Source organism: Pygocentrus nattereri, chromosome 17 (assembly GCF_015220715.1).
Source record: "Pygocentrus nattereri isolate fPygNat1 chromosome 17, fPygNat1.pri, whole genome shotgun sequence".
In the NCBI taxonomy this organism is placed as follows: domain Eukaryota; kingdom Metazoa; phylum Chordata; class Actinopteri; order Characiformes; family Serrasalmidae; genus Pygocentrus; species Pygocentrus nattereri.
Window position 1 is genome coordinate 20,987,106 of NC_051227.1, and position 17,736 is coordinate 21,004,841.

General features: G+C 41.0%; 1 protein-coding gene across 1 annotated transcript; it reads right to left on the bottom strand.

Moving 5' to 3' along the window:
- Positions 1–5,221: 5,221 nt before the first annotated feature.
- nufip2 (nuclear FMR1 interacting protein 2) lies at positions 5,222–16,829 on the bottom strand. The gene is made up of 4 exons (XM_017707202.2): positions 16,624–16,829; positions 12,414–14,135; positions 9,814–9,846; positions 5,222–8,982 (listed from the first exon to the last, which is right to left on the bottom strand). The coding sequence occupies exons 1-4, from the start codon at positions 16,769–16,771 to the stop codon at positions 8,930–8,932; spliced, it is 1,956 nt and encodes a 651-aa protein (XP_017562691.2). The 5' UTR covers positions 16,772–16,829; the 3' UTR covers positions 5,222–8,929.
- Between the last annotated feature and the right edge of the window lie 907 nt (positions 16,830–17,736).

A 17,736-nucleotide genomic window follows, 5' to 3' on the forward strand; every position in this document is an offset into this window, starting at 1 on the left:
ATTCTGCACGTGTTACAACAGCATGGCTTCGTAGTAAAAGAGTGCGGGTACTAGACTGGCCTGCCTGCAGTCCAGACCTGTCTCCCATTGAAAATGTGTGGCGCGTTATGAAGCGCAAAAAAACAACAACGGAGACCCTGGACTGCTGAGCAACTGTTGTGCATCAAGCAAGAATGGGAAAGAATTCCACCTACAAAGCTTCAACAATTAGTGTCCTCAGTTCCCAAAAGCTTATTGAGTGTTGTTGAAAGGAAAGCTGAAGTAACACAGTGGTAAACATGCCCCTGTCCCAACTTTGGAACGTGTTGGAACGTTTTGCAAATTTGCAAAAAGCAATAAAGTTTATCCATCTGAACATTAAATATCTTGTCTTTGTAGTGTATTCAATTGAATATAGGTTGAAAAGGATTTATAAATCATCGTATTCTGTTTTTATTTATGTTTTACATAACGTCCCAACTTCATTGGAATTAGGGTTGTACATATATTCAGACTAAAGCAGTTAGCTTATTCATGCTGAACTCATAGGGAGTTTTTTTTAGTCTGGACAGCTTTTTGAATGAGGCACAATACCTAGCAGCCAATCAGAACAGAGGTTGTTTACATATAAGTCTTAAAGGCATAGTACCAAAAATAGCCTGTTTATCTCAAAGGGATATAGAGAGGTAAAATGATAGTTATACAAAAATGTTTGTTGTGTAAAGCCACACAAATATCATGAGTGGGCATCAGGTGGAGCAATGAAACATAGGAAAACTGTAGGATATAGTCCTGAAAGAGTTTGATGGAGCATGTAAACGTGAGCCATTTGCTCTCTAGTCAGTGCAGTCCATACATGAAAGCTAAGCTGCAAAAACAGCTTATTTGGAATTCATTATTTTTGTGATGTCACAAGAATATCCACCTCTATTTGAACTAAAGCAGTTTAGCCACACGCTCTCACAATGAGGTTATATGGAATATAACAGATCACTTACATATATCAGTCTTAAATGCACAGTGATAAAATAGCCTGCATGAAATACAAAAAAAATGTAGGGTATGGGCCCTTTAAGGTGGAACCGTGGCCAAATTAACTACATACAGGGGGAAACGAATCTTTAAACTGCTACACTGTCTAAATAATAACAATATAACCAGTAAATACAATTGCATACGTACATGTTCACCAATGATATCTTCATATTTTTCTACCAATATTATACCTGACACAAATGACACTAAAAAAAAAGACTCACAGGACCCCTCCTTTGCTTGATGGGCCTAAACATCTGTTTATACCATTTACAGCAAGAAGTGGCCCTGTAAACTATTATAATACACTATTACAGGTATTATAGACTATTTCAGATTACTACTATTATTACTTTAAGATTGTATCTACAGACATCTTACAGGCATACATTACATAAATGGCTAATCACAAGTGAAAGGTAGTAGGAGCTAATAGCATTAGAAAGCTCTTACTAGCACATTAGTATTTTATGGTACATATGGGTATGACTGCATATGTGAGTCGCTGAGGCAGGACTGAGTGCAGAGAATAAAGCACTATAGTCTATGTAGTCAGTGCCAGAAAGAGTGAGAGAGAGTGAGAGTGAAGCAGAGGCTCTGTTGTGTTTTTGACACAGCTGCACAGTACAGAGGCTACACAGAGGCCCGCTGGTGCTAACCTCTCACTCGGGGAGTCAGCTCTATTTAAAGAGCAGCGAATATTTCTGCCATCTATTTTTAGACTTGTGCTGTGGCCATATTCCCGCCGGAGGGTGTGGGGAAGGCACTGAAATTGCTAGCATAAATGGCAGTATGATCACCGTTTCATCTTCACATGTTCATCCTAAGCTTTTATCCGTCGTGTCAGTCGCTGGTCGCTTAAAACAGTGTTTCCCAATGCTGGTCCTGGAGGACCACTAACCTGCACAAGTGTTAGTGCTAAGTGCTTTAACTCACCCACTTCCACTCAGAAGGGGCTGTTAATGAGCTTATTAGTTGGATCAGGTGCGGTGGGAGCAGAGAAAACAAAGTGGAGAAGTGAACCACCAGGACCAGTGAAGAGACAAACCGTCCTGAAGGCGGTTTGAGTTGCTGCTCCTTTAAGACTGACACGTATAAAGATGTGCCCTTGTTTAAAAAGTAGTCTGGGCTGAAACACTCTTTATAACTTCAGATTGAATATGAGGGGCTAAACTGCTGTAAGCTGAATAGTAGAAATTGCATCACATTGTTACTTAACTGGGAGAGTTGATCCACAAACTTTGGTGTAAACTTCCGTTCATCGCGTTTACCTATAGAACTTTAGTTTCAGAGTAGTTGGTGAATAATTCATGGTACATACGAAATAATTTATTGTAGTGTCGGAGTCATTTATAATAATAAATAATAATGATTCATTATAATTACTGAATAATTTAGTGCTCATAAAAGAATAGTAGTTATTGAAAAATTCAACATTATTTACTGAATAATCTTACAAATATTACAATTGATACACCTAAGATCCTTAAGAATAATTATTACATACTAAATAAATCATAGTAGATGCTGAATAATTCATATTAGGTGCTGAGCAGTTATTAGCAGTTACTCAATAATCTAAAAGCATTAAGATTGAGGGCCAGCAGTTTAAGAGGTTGAAAGAATAATCCATAAAGTTCATCCTAACCTCTGTACTTGGTCAAAGAACTGAAACCCAGTTGACTCTAAACACACAACAGTAAGTATTAGATGTGTGTTCAGTGAGGTTTTGGTTCTTTTCTACATACAGGAAAAAGCCTTGAAATGATCGTCTACGGTAACTAAACAGTACAGACTCGGCGGATAAAGACTACATTGAAAAAGTCGGGAGTATTCTTTTAATGGTCTGATGTAAACATCTAAGCCAAGAGGTGATGAGTAATACCACAAGATTCGTTTGCTGTTCCACTTTTCAGCATTTGCAGATCTTTAGAGGACATGCTTGAGTCGGCCAGGAGCCCAGGGACCACGGTCCATTCATTATTAATGCCTTTTAGAGTGGATCCTCCCAATAGGCAGAAAAAGCAGGAGCAGACTCTCCTTTGCTTTATGAGCATATATGTGTTTCAGGCTAGAGAAACTGTGCATCATAACCATGGTCAAAAGCCCGGCATCTTCAAAATGAATCCCTGGGCAATCAAATAGAACATTTTCTCTGAAAGAAGTGTACATCAAACCAGAATTAATGGTCTGAGCTGCAGATCACTTAGGAAGGTCCAGGGCACATTTAAAACGCTGTATATATCCAGATATTATGTGCTTACTTGACCCTATTTGTTCATTTTCTGCTGCTGAATGCCTAATAAACCTTGGTCGCTGAAAACCATTGAAGAAAAGATTGCTTTAAACTGAGCTTGACTCTCTTAGGGAAAAATGAATTGCATTCATGTCTGCAAGTAGGCTGTGTTTCTTCCCAAGGGAATTATGTGTTAAAATGCTGACAACTGATTTGGCACAAATTATTTTAGACATTGTATTAGACAATAGCACCCTCCAGTGGTGGCCAAATGCACCAGCGAAGAGAAATTTTCATTTTCAATTTTCTCATTTCTATTATGTGCCCTCATTACTTAAAATTGGAGATAGTGAGTCACATTCCTTATAGCTGATTAATCATTTTCTGCACTGCAGTGCACAAAATGAAGTATGCGTCATGATGCACTGAGCCAAAGGTGGGGATAAAACTACATTGACTTTTTAATAAGACAATAGATTATTATTTAAGTACATATATATATATATATATATATATATATATATATATATATATATATATATATATATATATATATATATATATATATATATTTATTCAAGTACAATGCTGTGCTGAAGTAAGAGACCTCCCTTTTCACCACATTTAATTTCCAGTTAAAACAGCCTGGCGTGTCCACTCTTTGTCTTTGCTATGAATGGAAGCTGTAATAAAGTACTTGCTTTAAGTTTTGCAAAGAATTCTGTAAGGATATTTTTCAAAATCTCCAAAATTCAGTCTTTGAAGCTGCTACAGCTCCTTTAAGACCTACAGTGTTGTCTTCTCACAGTAGAAAGATGGACAGAAAACACCTGTGGATTCTTTCTAAAGAAGCAGTGGAGCTTGATTGTCTCCTTTCTTTCAAAGACGAAAGTTTTAAATACCGTTTATCTGAGGGTGACCCCTTTGGTGGTCTGCCAGGTCTTGCATGGTTATTAGGGGTCCCATTTTTTTCCCATCTTTTAACCAAATTTTGAGCTCTAGTTTTGGAAACTTGTTTTGTTCCCCATTTATTTTGCTTTGCCTTGTCCTTCCTTATGCAAGTGGATTATCTTTTACTTAATCTGCTTGGAATTATTACCTGAAAAATGAATAACTAGTATTTAGCAGCTGTTTTTATTGGAAATCAAATTAACGAAAGGTAGTTTGAACTGCCTGTGCCCATTTTTTTTTAACTGAAATTAGTTTGAAAAGAATCCAAAAAAGTATGTTTTGATTGCCAACACTGCCGTGGTGCACGAGAGCTCCACTCAACTGCCCCATAAAGGTCAAATCAGACTCAACTGTGGTGAAATTTGAGACCTTATCGGTTTCCTAATGAACAGAAGTAGAATGGAATTGTTGTGAAGTCGCACACACACACCCATGTACCTCCTATGTGCTATTTTTCCCCCACACCAATTTGGATCACGTCTGGTGGCCACATCCGCATCCCACTGTCAAATCGTGACCACCTCGAGAACAGTAGCACCTCCTGCATTCCTTTCCCCATGAGTCACCCTTTAGGAGCAGAGCCAGCTGACAGCTGCCAGAGGAGGCTGGGACTTTCCCTGGGGAAACACACAGCCATTCTGTCCTTTTTTAAATAATGTAATTAGCCGAAACGCAATAAAAGCTGAGAAGAAAGCAGAACGGAAAGGAGGAGGGCACAAAGTCTTCCGCAAAAACAAGACACTGTAATACCAATGGGGAAAAAATAAATAAATAAATACATACACACACTATATATATATATATATATATATATATATATATATATATATATATATATATATATATATATATATATATATATATATATATATATATATATAAAAATTGCTTCATTTGCACAATTCAAAACAAATCTTCATAAAGGTTGATGTGTAAAAATAGTAATTACATTTGTTGGGGGCCTGCCGATGTTTAAGTCGCCGTGAAAGACAAGGAGGTACACGCAAGAGTAAACATGACTCATTTTTCAACAAGTTTATTAGCAGTGACAAAGATTCTTGAAACGACTTGTTGCCCCATCTTCATTACCACGAGAGGAAATGTAGACGGCGCAACATACAAATGAAATATTAATTTCAACTTTTAACAGTCAAAACATGGCACAAATTAAAATCATTTCGGGGAGGGCCGGGAGTTGGGAAGCAAGAGAGATTTTCATCCATTTTCTGATGTGATCCATTTAATATTTCTTACAGCACAGGCACCCTGAACTCAGTACTAAAGTTCTCAATATTGACTTTGCATATCATAGAGCGGTTAGATGAAGACACATACACATGCCCAAACGCGCACACAGACAGACAGACAGACAGACAGACAGACAGACAGACAGACAGACAGACAGACAGACAGACAGACAGACAGACAGACAGACACCCACGCACCAGCTGACCTGTCAGAACACCACAATGAACCTAACACATATATTAGGAAATGTATATGCCAACGTAGAAGCATTTTCATAGTACAGAACAGAGAAACAGTCTAGTTTAATTATATCTGTACGACTATCTCTGCCTGCTCTCTTGGCTTTAGGTACTAATTAAGGGAGATTAAAGAAGCGACATTAACGGTTTTAGTTTAGTGTGCATAATTATACATATATTAGCTATAAACTCTAAAATTTGTGGGGAATAAGTGCTTCTTATTGATCAAATAAAGAAATACGCGTTTGATGTGCATCCCCTAAAATATAAACTCGGTTACTGTTGCTTTCTGTGCATCAATATTCCGCATGTGCATCCGCTGACCTTTTGAACTTTAAAATAGGCGCAGGGTACAATTGGTTTAGCTAACAGTGTCTTCATAAAAAGGTCGAAGAGTATGCAGTACCCCTACATGATTAAAGGGATAGTTTGCTGAAAAGTCTAGTTTACACAGTTTCCCTTAGAACAAATACAGTAAACTGGCAAAGGCATGTTTGGTGTCTTTAGTTTTGCACTGGAGCTATGAGGCTAACAATTCATAAGGAACCTTTTCAGCCGACACAGACTTATACTTGCCTTGCAGGTTCACTACAAAACTAAAGAAGCAAACTTCTGATTCCAGCCATGCCTTGACCAAGCAAGTGGGGAAACTGTAAATGAAATATGGAAGTGGGGCAAAATTAATATCCTACATGAGTTGCTTTTAAGTAAACACCATAGGTTTGACTTTTACAATCAGAGTCAACTTACCGAAGCTGATTGCTAAGCCAACTGTTAGCATGTCATGATAAAACTTTTAACATGCATTATATTTAAATAAAAAAAAAAAAAAAGAAAAAGAAAAAAAAAAAGGGTCATCACACAGCTGCTTTGGACTGGCATTGAGACTCAACAGAGGAAAAAATAAGCAGCATAAAAAAAAAATAAAAATGGCCTATATCTCATTGATACAATATTGTTTCACAACATACACATTAATTATCTGGCCAATGCAGCATGATAGGGTGAAGCTTAGAAATGTCTCTCCATAAAGTTAGATCTAGTTCTAGTGATGAGCCCACTTCAGATTCCTCGAGAAGAGAAGGGTCAATAAAGTTGATTAAAAGCTACAGCAACAAACTCCAGGTTAGGTCAACAGAAACTTAACCCACCCGAACATTTAAAGGGCGAGAGGGGGAGATGAATTAAATGGCATTAGAGAGGATAAAAATATTCTTCTCTTCGTCTTTCTTAGTTTTGCATCTCTGGACCTGGCAGTGTTTCATGGCCATGTATAGGAGAAGGGAAAAGAGGATAAGGAGTGCCAAACAGCCCCCTTCAATGTGTCCATTTGGCTTTTTCGCTAAAAACGGAAATCACGTCCCTCAGACGAAGGTTCGTATGAAATGGGGACACCCTTTTTCATTTTTTTGGCAATAACACTGTTGGTATTTTTATTTATTTATTTATTTTTTACACAAACACTGCCCTAATTCTACCTGAGTGACTTTTCAGTGATTATTTTTCCTCTCTTTTCAGTTTTTTTTCCCCCAGTGGACTGCCAGTCCAATGTTAGAAGTTAAAGTTAGTAGCCTATTCATAATTACTATAATTCATTTACGCACTGATATGTCAACCAACGATCAAGATAACACAATTTAAAATAATACATAAAGTGCTACTCATCTTTTTCATATATATATGAATCAATCAACTTGTGACGAGGAAAAAAAACAAAAAAAACAGAAGAAGTTCATTTTTAGTATTTGTTTCCTGGAAAGAAAAAAAAAATCTTCAGGCTACATAAGGGCAGAATGCCTGACAACACCTGTGTCAACTTTAAGAAGTTCAAAACCAACAAGCTGGAAACCAAGGAAATAAAGGAACCAAGCCCCATTACGTATGAATGAGTCAACAGTTACAATAACAAAAAACTAATGTTCTTGTTTATGTGCGTAAAATATAAAGGCCAGATCTTCTTTCAAACAACTGTTCTCACGTCATGCTAAACCGTGGTCTAGCCCTATTAAACGCCTCGGCACCACAACAGCAGATTCTGTTTCCCTGTGCAAAAATACATCAAGAAGGGAGAGAGAGAGAGAAAGCAGAGCTCTAAAGAACAAACGAAGCTGAAGACCGAAACGCTGCACAGAACTAACATATTAGCGGCGTGCCAGTCAGCACAGCAGCTGAAGCGATTATAACGTGAGGTGCGTCTTACTTACTAGTCCTCTGGGATCTAACAGGTAATATAAAATCGCAAACATAAAATGATAAAAGATAAAAGATCAGGCTATAACTTTTGTCTCTCTGCCATGTATGCACGCAGGCCGAGAAAGGGACGCAAACAGTTGTCCGATGGCAGAAGAGTGAAAAAGACAACAGTAAGACTACCGAACAATAGCACTTCGTAATCTTCCAGAGGACGCACGCACACAGCGGTTTGCACACTCAAATGAGCACAGATTCCCAGTTAAGTGTAACCTCTAACCCGTCTTAGGATTTCATTTCTATCTTACGTATTTCACTGAAAAGAAATACAGAACAGGAGAAAAAGAAAAAAAAAAAAAAAAAAAAAAAAAAGGAGTCACTAACATAACTCATTCAAAAATTAAGACAATTAACCCAAGGCTTTAGCTATCTGCCCCCTCAGCGATTTGAGTCCCCTGAAACTTATATTGCCGTTTGTTTCCTCTGGCCACCCAATCGTTTGAGAGCAACACTTTTCCGAGCCCATGCCTTGGTTGTAGAGTCCACATGAATTCAGCACGTACAAACACAAGACCACACTTTGTCCACGTGATCTGTCAAATTCACCATGGAGGCATCGCAAGGCGCTTCCTCTTCTCTGGCAGCCAGCAGGATGAAGTCAGCCATCTCTACGTCCTTGAGCACTTTAAAGGAAGCCGTTGCCCATTTGTGGGACAAGGCTTACTGTGAGTGTTTGACATTGTGAATTGAAGATCCCTATAGTCACTTGAATTGTCTTCAGCAAAACATGTCCACTAGACTTCTTTACAGTAGAGCATTTGGCTCCAGTTCCTCACCTCCCATTCTAATTCAGCTAACCCGTTTTATCAAGTGTGCTCCTTTCCTTGTCCTGCGTTCAGCCTCAGCCGCCGCCCATTTAAGTCCTTTTAAAACTCCATCTTGAGGATCGATTTGTTCTGAGTCAGGATGTTTATCAGAGGCTGCGACCGTGTTCCTTGAAGCACATCTTTCTTAGAGTCCAGCTGAGTGGATAGAGCGTCCAGGCTCAGCCTCACTGATCAGGACCATTGTTAGATTCACTGTAGAGCACTACACGATTTGGATCTGGGGAGAAGGCAGTGAAGGAAAACATTGTAAACATAATATGAATTAAGTCCACGCCAAGATATCTGTCTCTATATAAGGCCACCTTTACATGATGGCTACTAAGGGTGGGCAATGCTACATGAGTGCTACTCGGGGTGGGCAATACGTTTATTTAAAAAATAAAAAGCATCACAATAATCCAAGACATTTTAACAAGACACACCACAATATTTTAGTTTTTCTGTGGTTTAACCGTCTATTGCAAAATGCTGCAACAAACTCATTTTCCTCACTTTACAATAACATTATACACATTTATAGATAACAATTGTTAACAATAAAGAGTTTGAGTTTGAACCGCTTTAAATGCTGAGTATCCATTTTTTTGTTATGAGACTTTGCAGAAATATGTTTGTTGCCTATAAGCAACATTGTGTGACAGAGAAATGGATTTAGCCATTCACCAGCCAGGTCTCACCACTTCAGGGAACACTGCTCTAGATCATTTCTTCCCATTGTTGCACAATGTTGTCATGACAACATACTCCAAAAGAACCGCTGCTCGTATTTTTATAAATGTTTAATATAATAATCGGGTCTGAAAAAAATAAATCAAGGACTAATTTATACAAGAGAAATGAATAGATTTTTTAAATTCCTCTCACACTGCGTGCAGTAGAGGGTTAATAAGTTATCATTTAAAAACGTTGCAACAACAGCATCACATAAAAAATATGATCAAAAACTGATTAACTGTAATCTTGATTTCAACAGAGGAGAGCCTGCCCTGCACACGTGCTGTCTACTGAACATCAGAGAAAAAAAAAGGTAGGCCAAGCTGAAGCTTACCTTGTTTTTGCAAATTCAAAATATATTCCATTTCTGTAAAAGAAGAAAAAGGATATTAATTATAAAAACACACAAGGTATGAAGTAATGTCTGTGTACTGGTCCATTTGACTTGAAAAGTTTGTACTTGTTAAAATAAATACATTTTCAAACATGCAGAACAAACGGTGTCAAAACATTTCATAGGAAAAATGTGTTTCAAAGGGAACTTAACAAGCAAGGCTTGAAGAAACATCCATTTCCAAGCTGAATGGTAGTAGTGAGTGGTATTTATTTTTTTAAGATTAAGTCACCCTTATTAGTCCCACAATGGGGAAATTTCTCACACACACACACACACACACACACACACACACACACACACACACACACACACACACACACAGGGCAGTGAGAACACTTGCCCAGAGCGATGGGCAGCCCTATCTGCAGCACCCTGGGAGCAGTTGGGTATGTAGTAGTGTTGGCTCAGGGGATACATTTTTAAATTTTATTTGACGGGGAAATAATAATAATTAAAAAAAATACAACAACAACAACGACGAGTAAGTTAATCTATTTTTAATCCTTTATATTTCAATCAAACCAATTCTCAAATATTTGTACCGTGTAGAGCTGGGCAATATGGCCAAAAATATGATCACGATAAAATTCATATCACTCGATATCGATACATATCGTGATAAATGTCAAATCATCATTTCTTTCAAGTTTCAGGGTTGATTTTTGTTCCTGATTGGTTAATTGCTGTTTTAAACTATCCTTTAAAGGTCAGAACATGAAAAACACCAAACAGTGGAAAATCTCACAAATCTTTCATGGGACACTGGGAGAAAGCTTCTGGTGAGCTGTTTTTACCAGCTGGAAAAGCACAGTGCTAAACTGTTTAGTTTCTCAACAATGTCAACTTAGTACGAACAGCAAACATTAACTGGCTCAGTACGTCAGTGATGGATCACACAGCCACCTAACCAGACTCACTCCTACCGCATCCATGCCAGAGCATAGTATTCAAACACCAGCTAGAAGGTGAGCGGATTTCTGTTTTATCGTAGTGGTTTGAGGGGTGAACCACAATACATCTGATGCTTGCTGTGTAAAAGCATTAACTCACTGCAATGTGAATCTCTCACACCAGACAAACAGAGTCCTCTTTTTACGCATGTTCAAATTGAATGCAGTGCTTTTGTGTCTTGTTTGATCTACAGTATCATCAACGCGCCGTGTTGTGCGAGTGTCGCAGTGCTGCTTCAAGCTAGCCAGCAGCTAAAAACAACTAGCAGTTACGCAACTTCTCCTCACTCACAGTTGGTCACAGGAGAACAGATCGCTGGTCGCTCCACTCAAACAGGGAATGTATAGCTCCACGTTTCAGATGTTGCTAAAGTATATTTGGTGACATCTTTCACTCGTTGCCCGTCCCTCTCTATTCATGTTGAAAAACTCAGAAGTGCGCCCTCTCCTGGTGACAGCAGAGTAGTGACGCTTTCCTTGCAGTAGAAAACATCATTAGGGCTGTCGCTGAACATGGAAGTGTGAGAGTGGCGTATTATATCGAACATTTATCGAACCTTTATTATCACTCGAGTTAAAGGTATATCGCGATACTTATCGTTTTATCACCCAGCCCTAGTACCGTGCAAAACAGCAAAAACAAAACTGAACGCCGCATAGAGAAATCTGTCAACACTGCTTCCTAACACTAGTACAGCAGGCCTGGGAAAAGCAGTGGTAAACAGTTTTAGGATTTTTTTCATTCTGATTTGTACAAGGTTGAAATTAGCTTCTCATTTAATAGATTTTTGTTTGAATTTTCTGTTCTACCTTAAATTGAGCCACAGTCATATACTGGCATAGGCAGTTGCATACAGACTCCTGAACATAGTCGCTGCACCATTTAAGGTGGAACTGGGAATCTGAATAAAAAGCTAACTTTTAAGCTAACTTGTTTATCTTTTCTGCGCATACAAACCCTTGTGCCTTTGACTGCCAGCCACTGCCGCAATTCAGAAAATATTAGTTATTCAAGTTTCAATTACAGCAGTTCCATGGTTTGCCAAATGGACAAGGCCCTGACTGAAGTAGCGTATGATGTAGTCGACTGTGTAGCAGGCTTCTCAGGCTGTATGAAAGGAAACGGTACCACAGCAAATCACTCTGATGTCTATGTTAGGTTAGGGCTAACCCTAAAAGACTGGATATTCCATTATGTCCACAGTCTTGGAAACAAAGTGGACTACTACAAATGGACCAGACAAAGGGAGGTGATCAAGAGACTGCATCGTTTTCATTTGAAACATGACAAACATCCCCAGCAAAACCACTTAAACAACTTACGTTAGCAAGGTTTGCACCATTTGTATGTCGCATTGTCTGCACTTGTGTATGTCATATCGTTATAACTGTTAAGGCAAAAAAATCCTGACATTTTTCAACCGGTATACCACCCACTACCAGTCAAAATCCTTGTAGGAAAATTGATATTAAAATTATTATTATTTTTAAAGTTATTTAACAGATGAACAGACTGCTTATCAGTCTAAGCTAACTATGAGTCATCAAAAACAAATTTGCCCAATTGATCAAAGTGATGGTGGTCACCTTTAGTGTGATATACTACAGCAGCTTTCAGATCAAATAACCCCCAGCTGGACCTCCTGTCGAAGCCCTTAGTGTGGCCCTGCTCTCTGGCCAAAGACAACTTGGGTGCAGCTGGAGAGGTGCGTGTCAGCTCAGCACCAATGTCCTTAGAGGAAGAGCAAAACACTATTGCACCAGGAACCGCTGCCTCATCCTTTTGTGAATCCAGTCCGAGGCTGGAGGCCTGAGGCAAACCTTCAAGTGCAGACCCACTGGCCGCAGGGAGGACAAGGTTTACACCTTTGCTCAGGGTCTCAGCACTAGTCCGTTTGTCCAGCTCGTAAGCCTTGGGAAAAGGTGGCTGGTCCAGTCTCTGTGATGTGCTGGATGTCTGCGTCACCACAGTGGAAGGGCAGCCTCCCTGAAAGCTCACCTCCACAGGTTTGTCCTTTGCAGCGGAGTGGGAAACCAAGCTCTCAGGGCCAGCACTGGGCTCGTTGATGAAAGACAAACCCCACTGGTTCTGAAAAATGTCCCCCAGAGACTTCTGATTTGTCGTGGTAGCAGGAGGGTCTGCCTGTCGGCCGCTGGGCAAAGACAGTTGCATACTGGTTTGGGTGAGGGGGTAAACAAACAAGTTAGGCTTTCTGGGCTCAGCCGAAGGGGTGGTGGAGGTGGTACTGCTGCCAGAGGGTGATGCTACATTATCAGCACCGGCAGCGGAGGAGGCCAGCACGGGGGCTGAACCGGCCACTGAGCTAAAGTGTGTACCAGGTAGCGGGCAGCCGTTGCCTTCCCCCGCTAGAGGGCCGTTGGTAAAGCTAGCCGAGGTGATGGTCTTCACCGCAGACATGGGGACCTGTGAGAGTCTCCCAGGCACCTGGGGAGCAGAGAGAGCCTCTCCACCAGCTTGGGCTGTCTTATTGAGGTTCTCCTTCACTTTGCTTGCATAACTGATCTTAGGCACTATTTTAGCGCTACTATTGTCCACAGGAAAGACAGGCGGAGGCTTGAACAAAGTCCATGAGTCCTCTTTGGTGGATGCAGCCACCTTTACTTTGCTGGACTTGTCCTCAAATTTTTTACCCGACGTTTTGACGTCCGAGTTTTTACGTGGAACCTCAGACGTGAGTGGGGTAGCGGTGCCAGATGCGGGCACCTCTCTGGCTTTCGTAGAGCCACCAGGATGGATGTCTGCCTTTGAGGCAGCTCGGCCAAGGTCCACCTGTGGTCCTGATGTTCTGTCAGTTGGTTCTTGAGCCGTGGGGCCTGGATCTTGTTTGTTGGCAGGCTGCATGGCCTTCCCATGGGCAGAAGCAGTCACATTTTCCACTGTCTTACCATTCCGCTGGGCCCGGCGCTTTTTTGGCGTGGTGTAACCGCTTTCTGACCCGCTACCATCGTTGTCAGTGCCAGGTTTGCCAGGATAACCGTTGGTAAGCAGACCACAGTTGAGTGTCACCATGCCATTCAGAGACGCCAAGGCCTCCTTTTTGCCCTCATGTGTAATCACCTCTGAGGGCTTGTCATTTTTGTAGTCCATGCTGTTTCTACTAGTGTTATTTCCTTTCCCTTCCCCCTTCAGGGCAGTGTTCAAGGCCTGTCCAGAAGGCTTTCGTTTCAAGTTGGTTCCTAGTAGGACTTTGTCACCATTGTGGCTCACAGAGTGCAGATAGCCGTGTGAGTCAAGGGAAGTGGGAATCTCCTCTCCCTCAACTATAGATCCATTTATTTTTCCATTTTCTGTGAGTAAAAGAGGAGACACAGGCAATTAAAATACAATCAACCAAGTCAAATAATTAACAGAAAGACCAAGCAGCGTCAGAACAAATCTAAATGAGCTTTCAAGCTGCAACAAGGGAGCAGGCCGAGTCTGGTCAATGTTTGTGAGAGGAGCCTGAATATTTGGACTAGATATGTTTGATGGCAGAGGGCCAGGGTCATCTGGATTATTGGGTTACTTCTGTGACACATAGATTGAGAAACACCCCGTCATATAAGACAGTTGGAAAAGGGATCTGTGATCAGCTTGACACTTGAAATTAATAAACATTTACGTGTGAAGATTTCTGCACAAACAAAAAACATTTTGGTAATATGCAGTGTATGAACCAAAATATTGCCATTTAAACATCCAATGGGGGACCTGAGAGAGGCACCTGCATGCTTCATTTTTGACGTGCTATTAGGATTTCCATACAGCGAATATGGAAATTTCAACAAGCTGTAGGTTACATCATTAAAGCTGACAAATGCCCAGCTTATAAAAGCTGAAGACTGTAAATGAAAATCTCACACTACACCAGAGCTACATAGCTTTCTGGAGTCTGTTTACACTGTTTTCTTCAACAACTAGCTATAAGGGACTTTGACTGATGCAACATAACAACTGTCATGAACCAGCACAAGACTCTTCCCTACTTCTGTCATCTGAAACTGAAAACACTGAGGCCAAACGGCAACGTAGCCCTCCTGTGAGTCTCCTTCCACTGCCCCATGATATCCTAACTTCACCCTATTTTTAAACTGGAGGTATGACGTGTCATCATGGAGCTCAGTCATATTTGGGTTGTTCTTTGACCGGAGACTGATCACCACAAGGAACAACACCAGGATACCCAAACTCTCACACAGAACTTAACAACACATCGACCCAGTTGTGATCGTCTCAGTTACAAGCAGCTACACAAAGCAAGAATTTGTAAACCGGCTAACGTTAGATGCTAACCGACTTCGCTAGCTATCAGAATCTGTATGACTTGCACAACTTGTCTGAACTAAAACAAACATCATTGCACTGAAGCCACTTCTGTGCGATTTACTGTTAAACCTGGTCATGGCTGGTAGGATACATCAAAATGAGCATTTATTGTAAGTTAACGACACTGTCCATCACTCGCAAGCAGTGCGTTTTCGACGACGGGCGGCAAATGAGCCAGGTTAGCCAGCTGCCCCGTTTTCGAAACGTTTGTTTCATTGAAAGATAATAGTTTAGTTCGTTTAGTATTGGCATAGCTACTTAGCCAACTAGCTAGCTAGACAAGTGAAGTTTGTCGTCTCTAGCTTTGGGTCAACTCAGCTAGCTAGCTAACGTTATCAGTGTCAAAGACAGCAAAGTTGGCTGCCAGCTAACCTAGTTAGCAGCAGTCTGATTGGACATATTTCTTTGGCTAACTGATACAATTGAAGCAGTAATATGTCATTTTACTGCGGAAATGCGCTGGTTTAGAGCGAATGGCTGCGTGCCTTTCAGTAAAAACAGCTAAGAAACCCATAATTAGTTCGTTTGCATTTGCAGTAACGTTATGACTGTCAGGCCCACTCACATGACTGCTCCAGCAACAGGCCCCGCTGGACGAAGCTGAAGTCAGGTTGTTGTTCGAATTTTCCCGTTCTACCTTAAATGGTGCTGCACTTACATTATGGCTCCGGTGGCTACAGGATGTAACTGTTGCACCATTTAAGGTGGAACGGTAAGATTCGAAGAAGAAGCTGGCGAATGGGAATCCAACTTCAGCCTGGTCCCTGCATGTTCGCTATCATGCTAACGTATTCTAGGTTTGGCCTCAAATGTCCGCCAGTTGTCTGCACTGCCATTTATTCGTGGACACTGCTTACACATTTTGGGCATTTGTGCATCAAGACGAGCAGAATGCGCGAATATGAATAACGTTTTGTGAGCTTGTCCACTCAGCAGGTACCGTTAGCCAGGTGTCTAAAGCTACAGTTAGATTAGTCGGAGCCGGGTTTAGCGTTGCTGTGGAAACGAAGCTAAGAAGCTAAGGCGGCGAGCTCATTCATCTGTCTAAATCAAACTCTCTCCGGGCGAAAAACGCCACCTTTTCATATCGAAGGTCCTCTTTGTCGCATGGCAAACATACAGACGTAGATCTGACGCTGATCGAAAAAGAAATCGCTGTGTTTTGGGCTGAAGCCGGCGCACAAGGTCAATGTCCACACTCCGCTAGCCAGCCAGCTAATAACACAACCGGCTATTATAACTGCAGAAATGTCGACGACAGGCATCAGTCAAAGCCCAAAACACAGCTGATCGGCAAGTCAAGACACGCCATGAGCTTACAGTCCCTAATCGAACTGACTACGCGTCAATTTCTGAAGTTTAGTTAAGGTGAGAGGACTTGGGATCCAGTGAGCCAGCTAAGTTAACCTAGCTTGGTAGGTTAGCTAGATTAGCATTGCCTTGCATTGCATTGCATTGCATTCCACCAACCTGTTTTCTTCGTCTGCGTTTCCTCGTCCTGGAGCTGACAGCAGCTTTGATCATTGTTCACCGATAATTTCGACCGATCTGACCCATTCCCTGCTCCGACACTGAGATATATCGCGATCGTCGCCCCCACGGAGGGCCGCTCCTCCATTTAAGAGCACAGGGAGTGAATAAACGTGCCCGGCCGGAGGGGGGTTGTAGTGCAGCAGGGCAGAAGTGGAGACATTGGTGAAGCCCAATCCAGCGCTGCCTGGGCGGCGTTTAGTGCCTCTTCTGTGTAAAAAAATGCATGCAAATGCAAATTCAAATGTGTAAGCTCGGCTCAGACTGTAATGGGACGCACATTCAGCAAACCCAGGGAGTATATTTACGGCATACTCTCTGAGCTTTTGTTCCGAGTGTTTCCCATTACAGCCTGAAAAAATATAGAGAATGTTTTCTCAGTTAAACTGGGTAAATGAAAGTCATGGGTCATCAAAAAAATCCAGTTTACACAGTCTTTCTCTTGCCACTAATGTAGTCGGTTGACCATGTTTTCATCTTAAGTTCTGCACTGCGAATGAAATGTAGCTTTGCAGTTCTGCACCAAAATTAAAGAATCAAACTTCAGACATCAAACATGTCTTGGCCAAGCGACTACATATGGGCTCAGAGGAAAATTGTGCAAACATGATTTTTCAGTAAACCATTCCTTTAAACCAAATGTGAGGTTTGCCCAATCAGTACGCCCATACATTTTGAATTATGATTTAGCTGAGAAATTCTGCTTTGTGAAGCACTTCCAGCAAGTAAACAAGAAAACATAGTTTGAAGTGACGTCCATCAGATAAATGCGGATACATTTTTGGGAATATGCCTTGATTAGGGGAAAAAAACAGCCTTATGTTTTATACAATGTTCAGCTTCAGTACAGGGAATTCTCACTGCACCTATTCATGTTTTGGATTTTTATGATGAACCTACATATCTGTATGTAACCACGAACCAGAAAGAGTTGTGATTAAGGCCAAGGCCCATAAACAGGCCCAAAGAACTGACAGGCATTAAGCTCTCTGACCTGTGGTTAGCCTGTATATCCTATAATCACTCAGTTGTTAGGTTCCAGTAGAGTGGAAG

Coding starts and splice junctions, on each gene's coding strand:
- nufip2 (XM_017707202.2), bottom strand. CDS start 16,771: ATGGAGGAGCGGCCCTCCGTGGGGGCGACGATCGCGATATATCTCAGT. Junction 14,136..16,623: donor AACGCAGACGAAGAAAACAG/GTTGGTGGAATG, acceptor TTTTACTCACAG/AAAATGGAAAAATAAATGGA. Junction 9,847..12,413: donor TGTAGTATATCACACTAAAG/GTGACCACCATC, acceptor CTTCTTTTACAG/AAATGGAATATATTTTGAAT.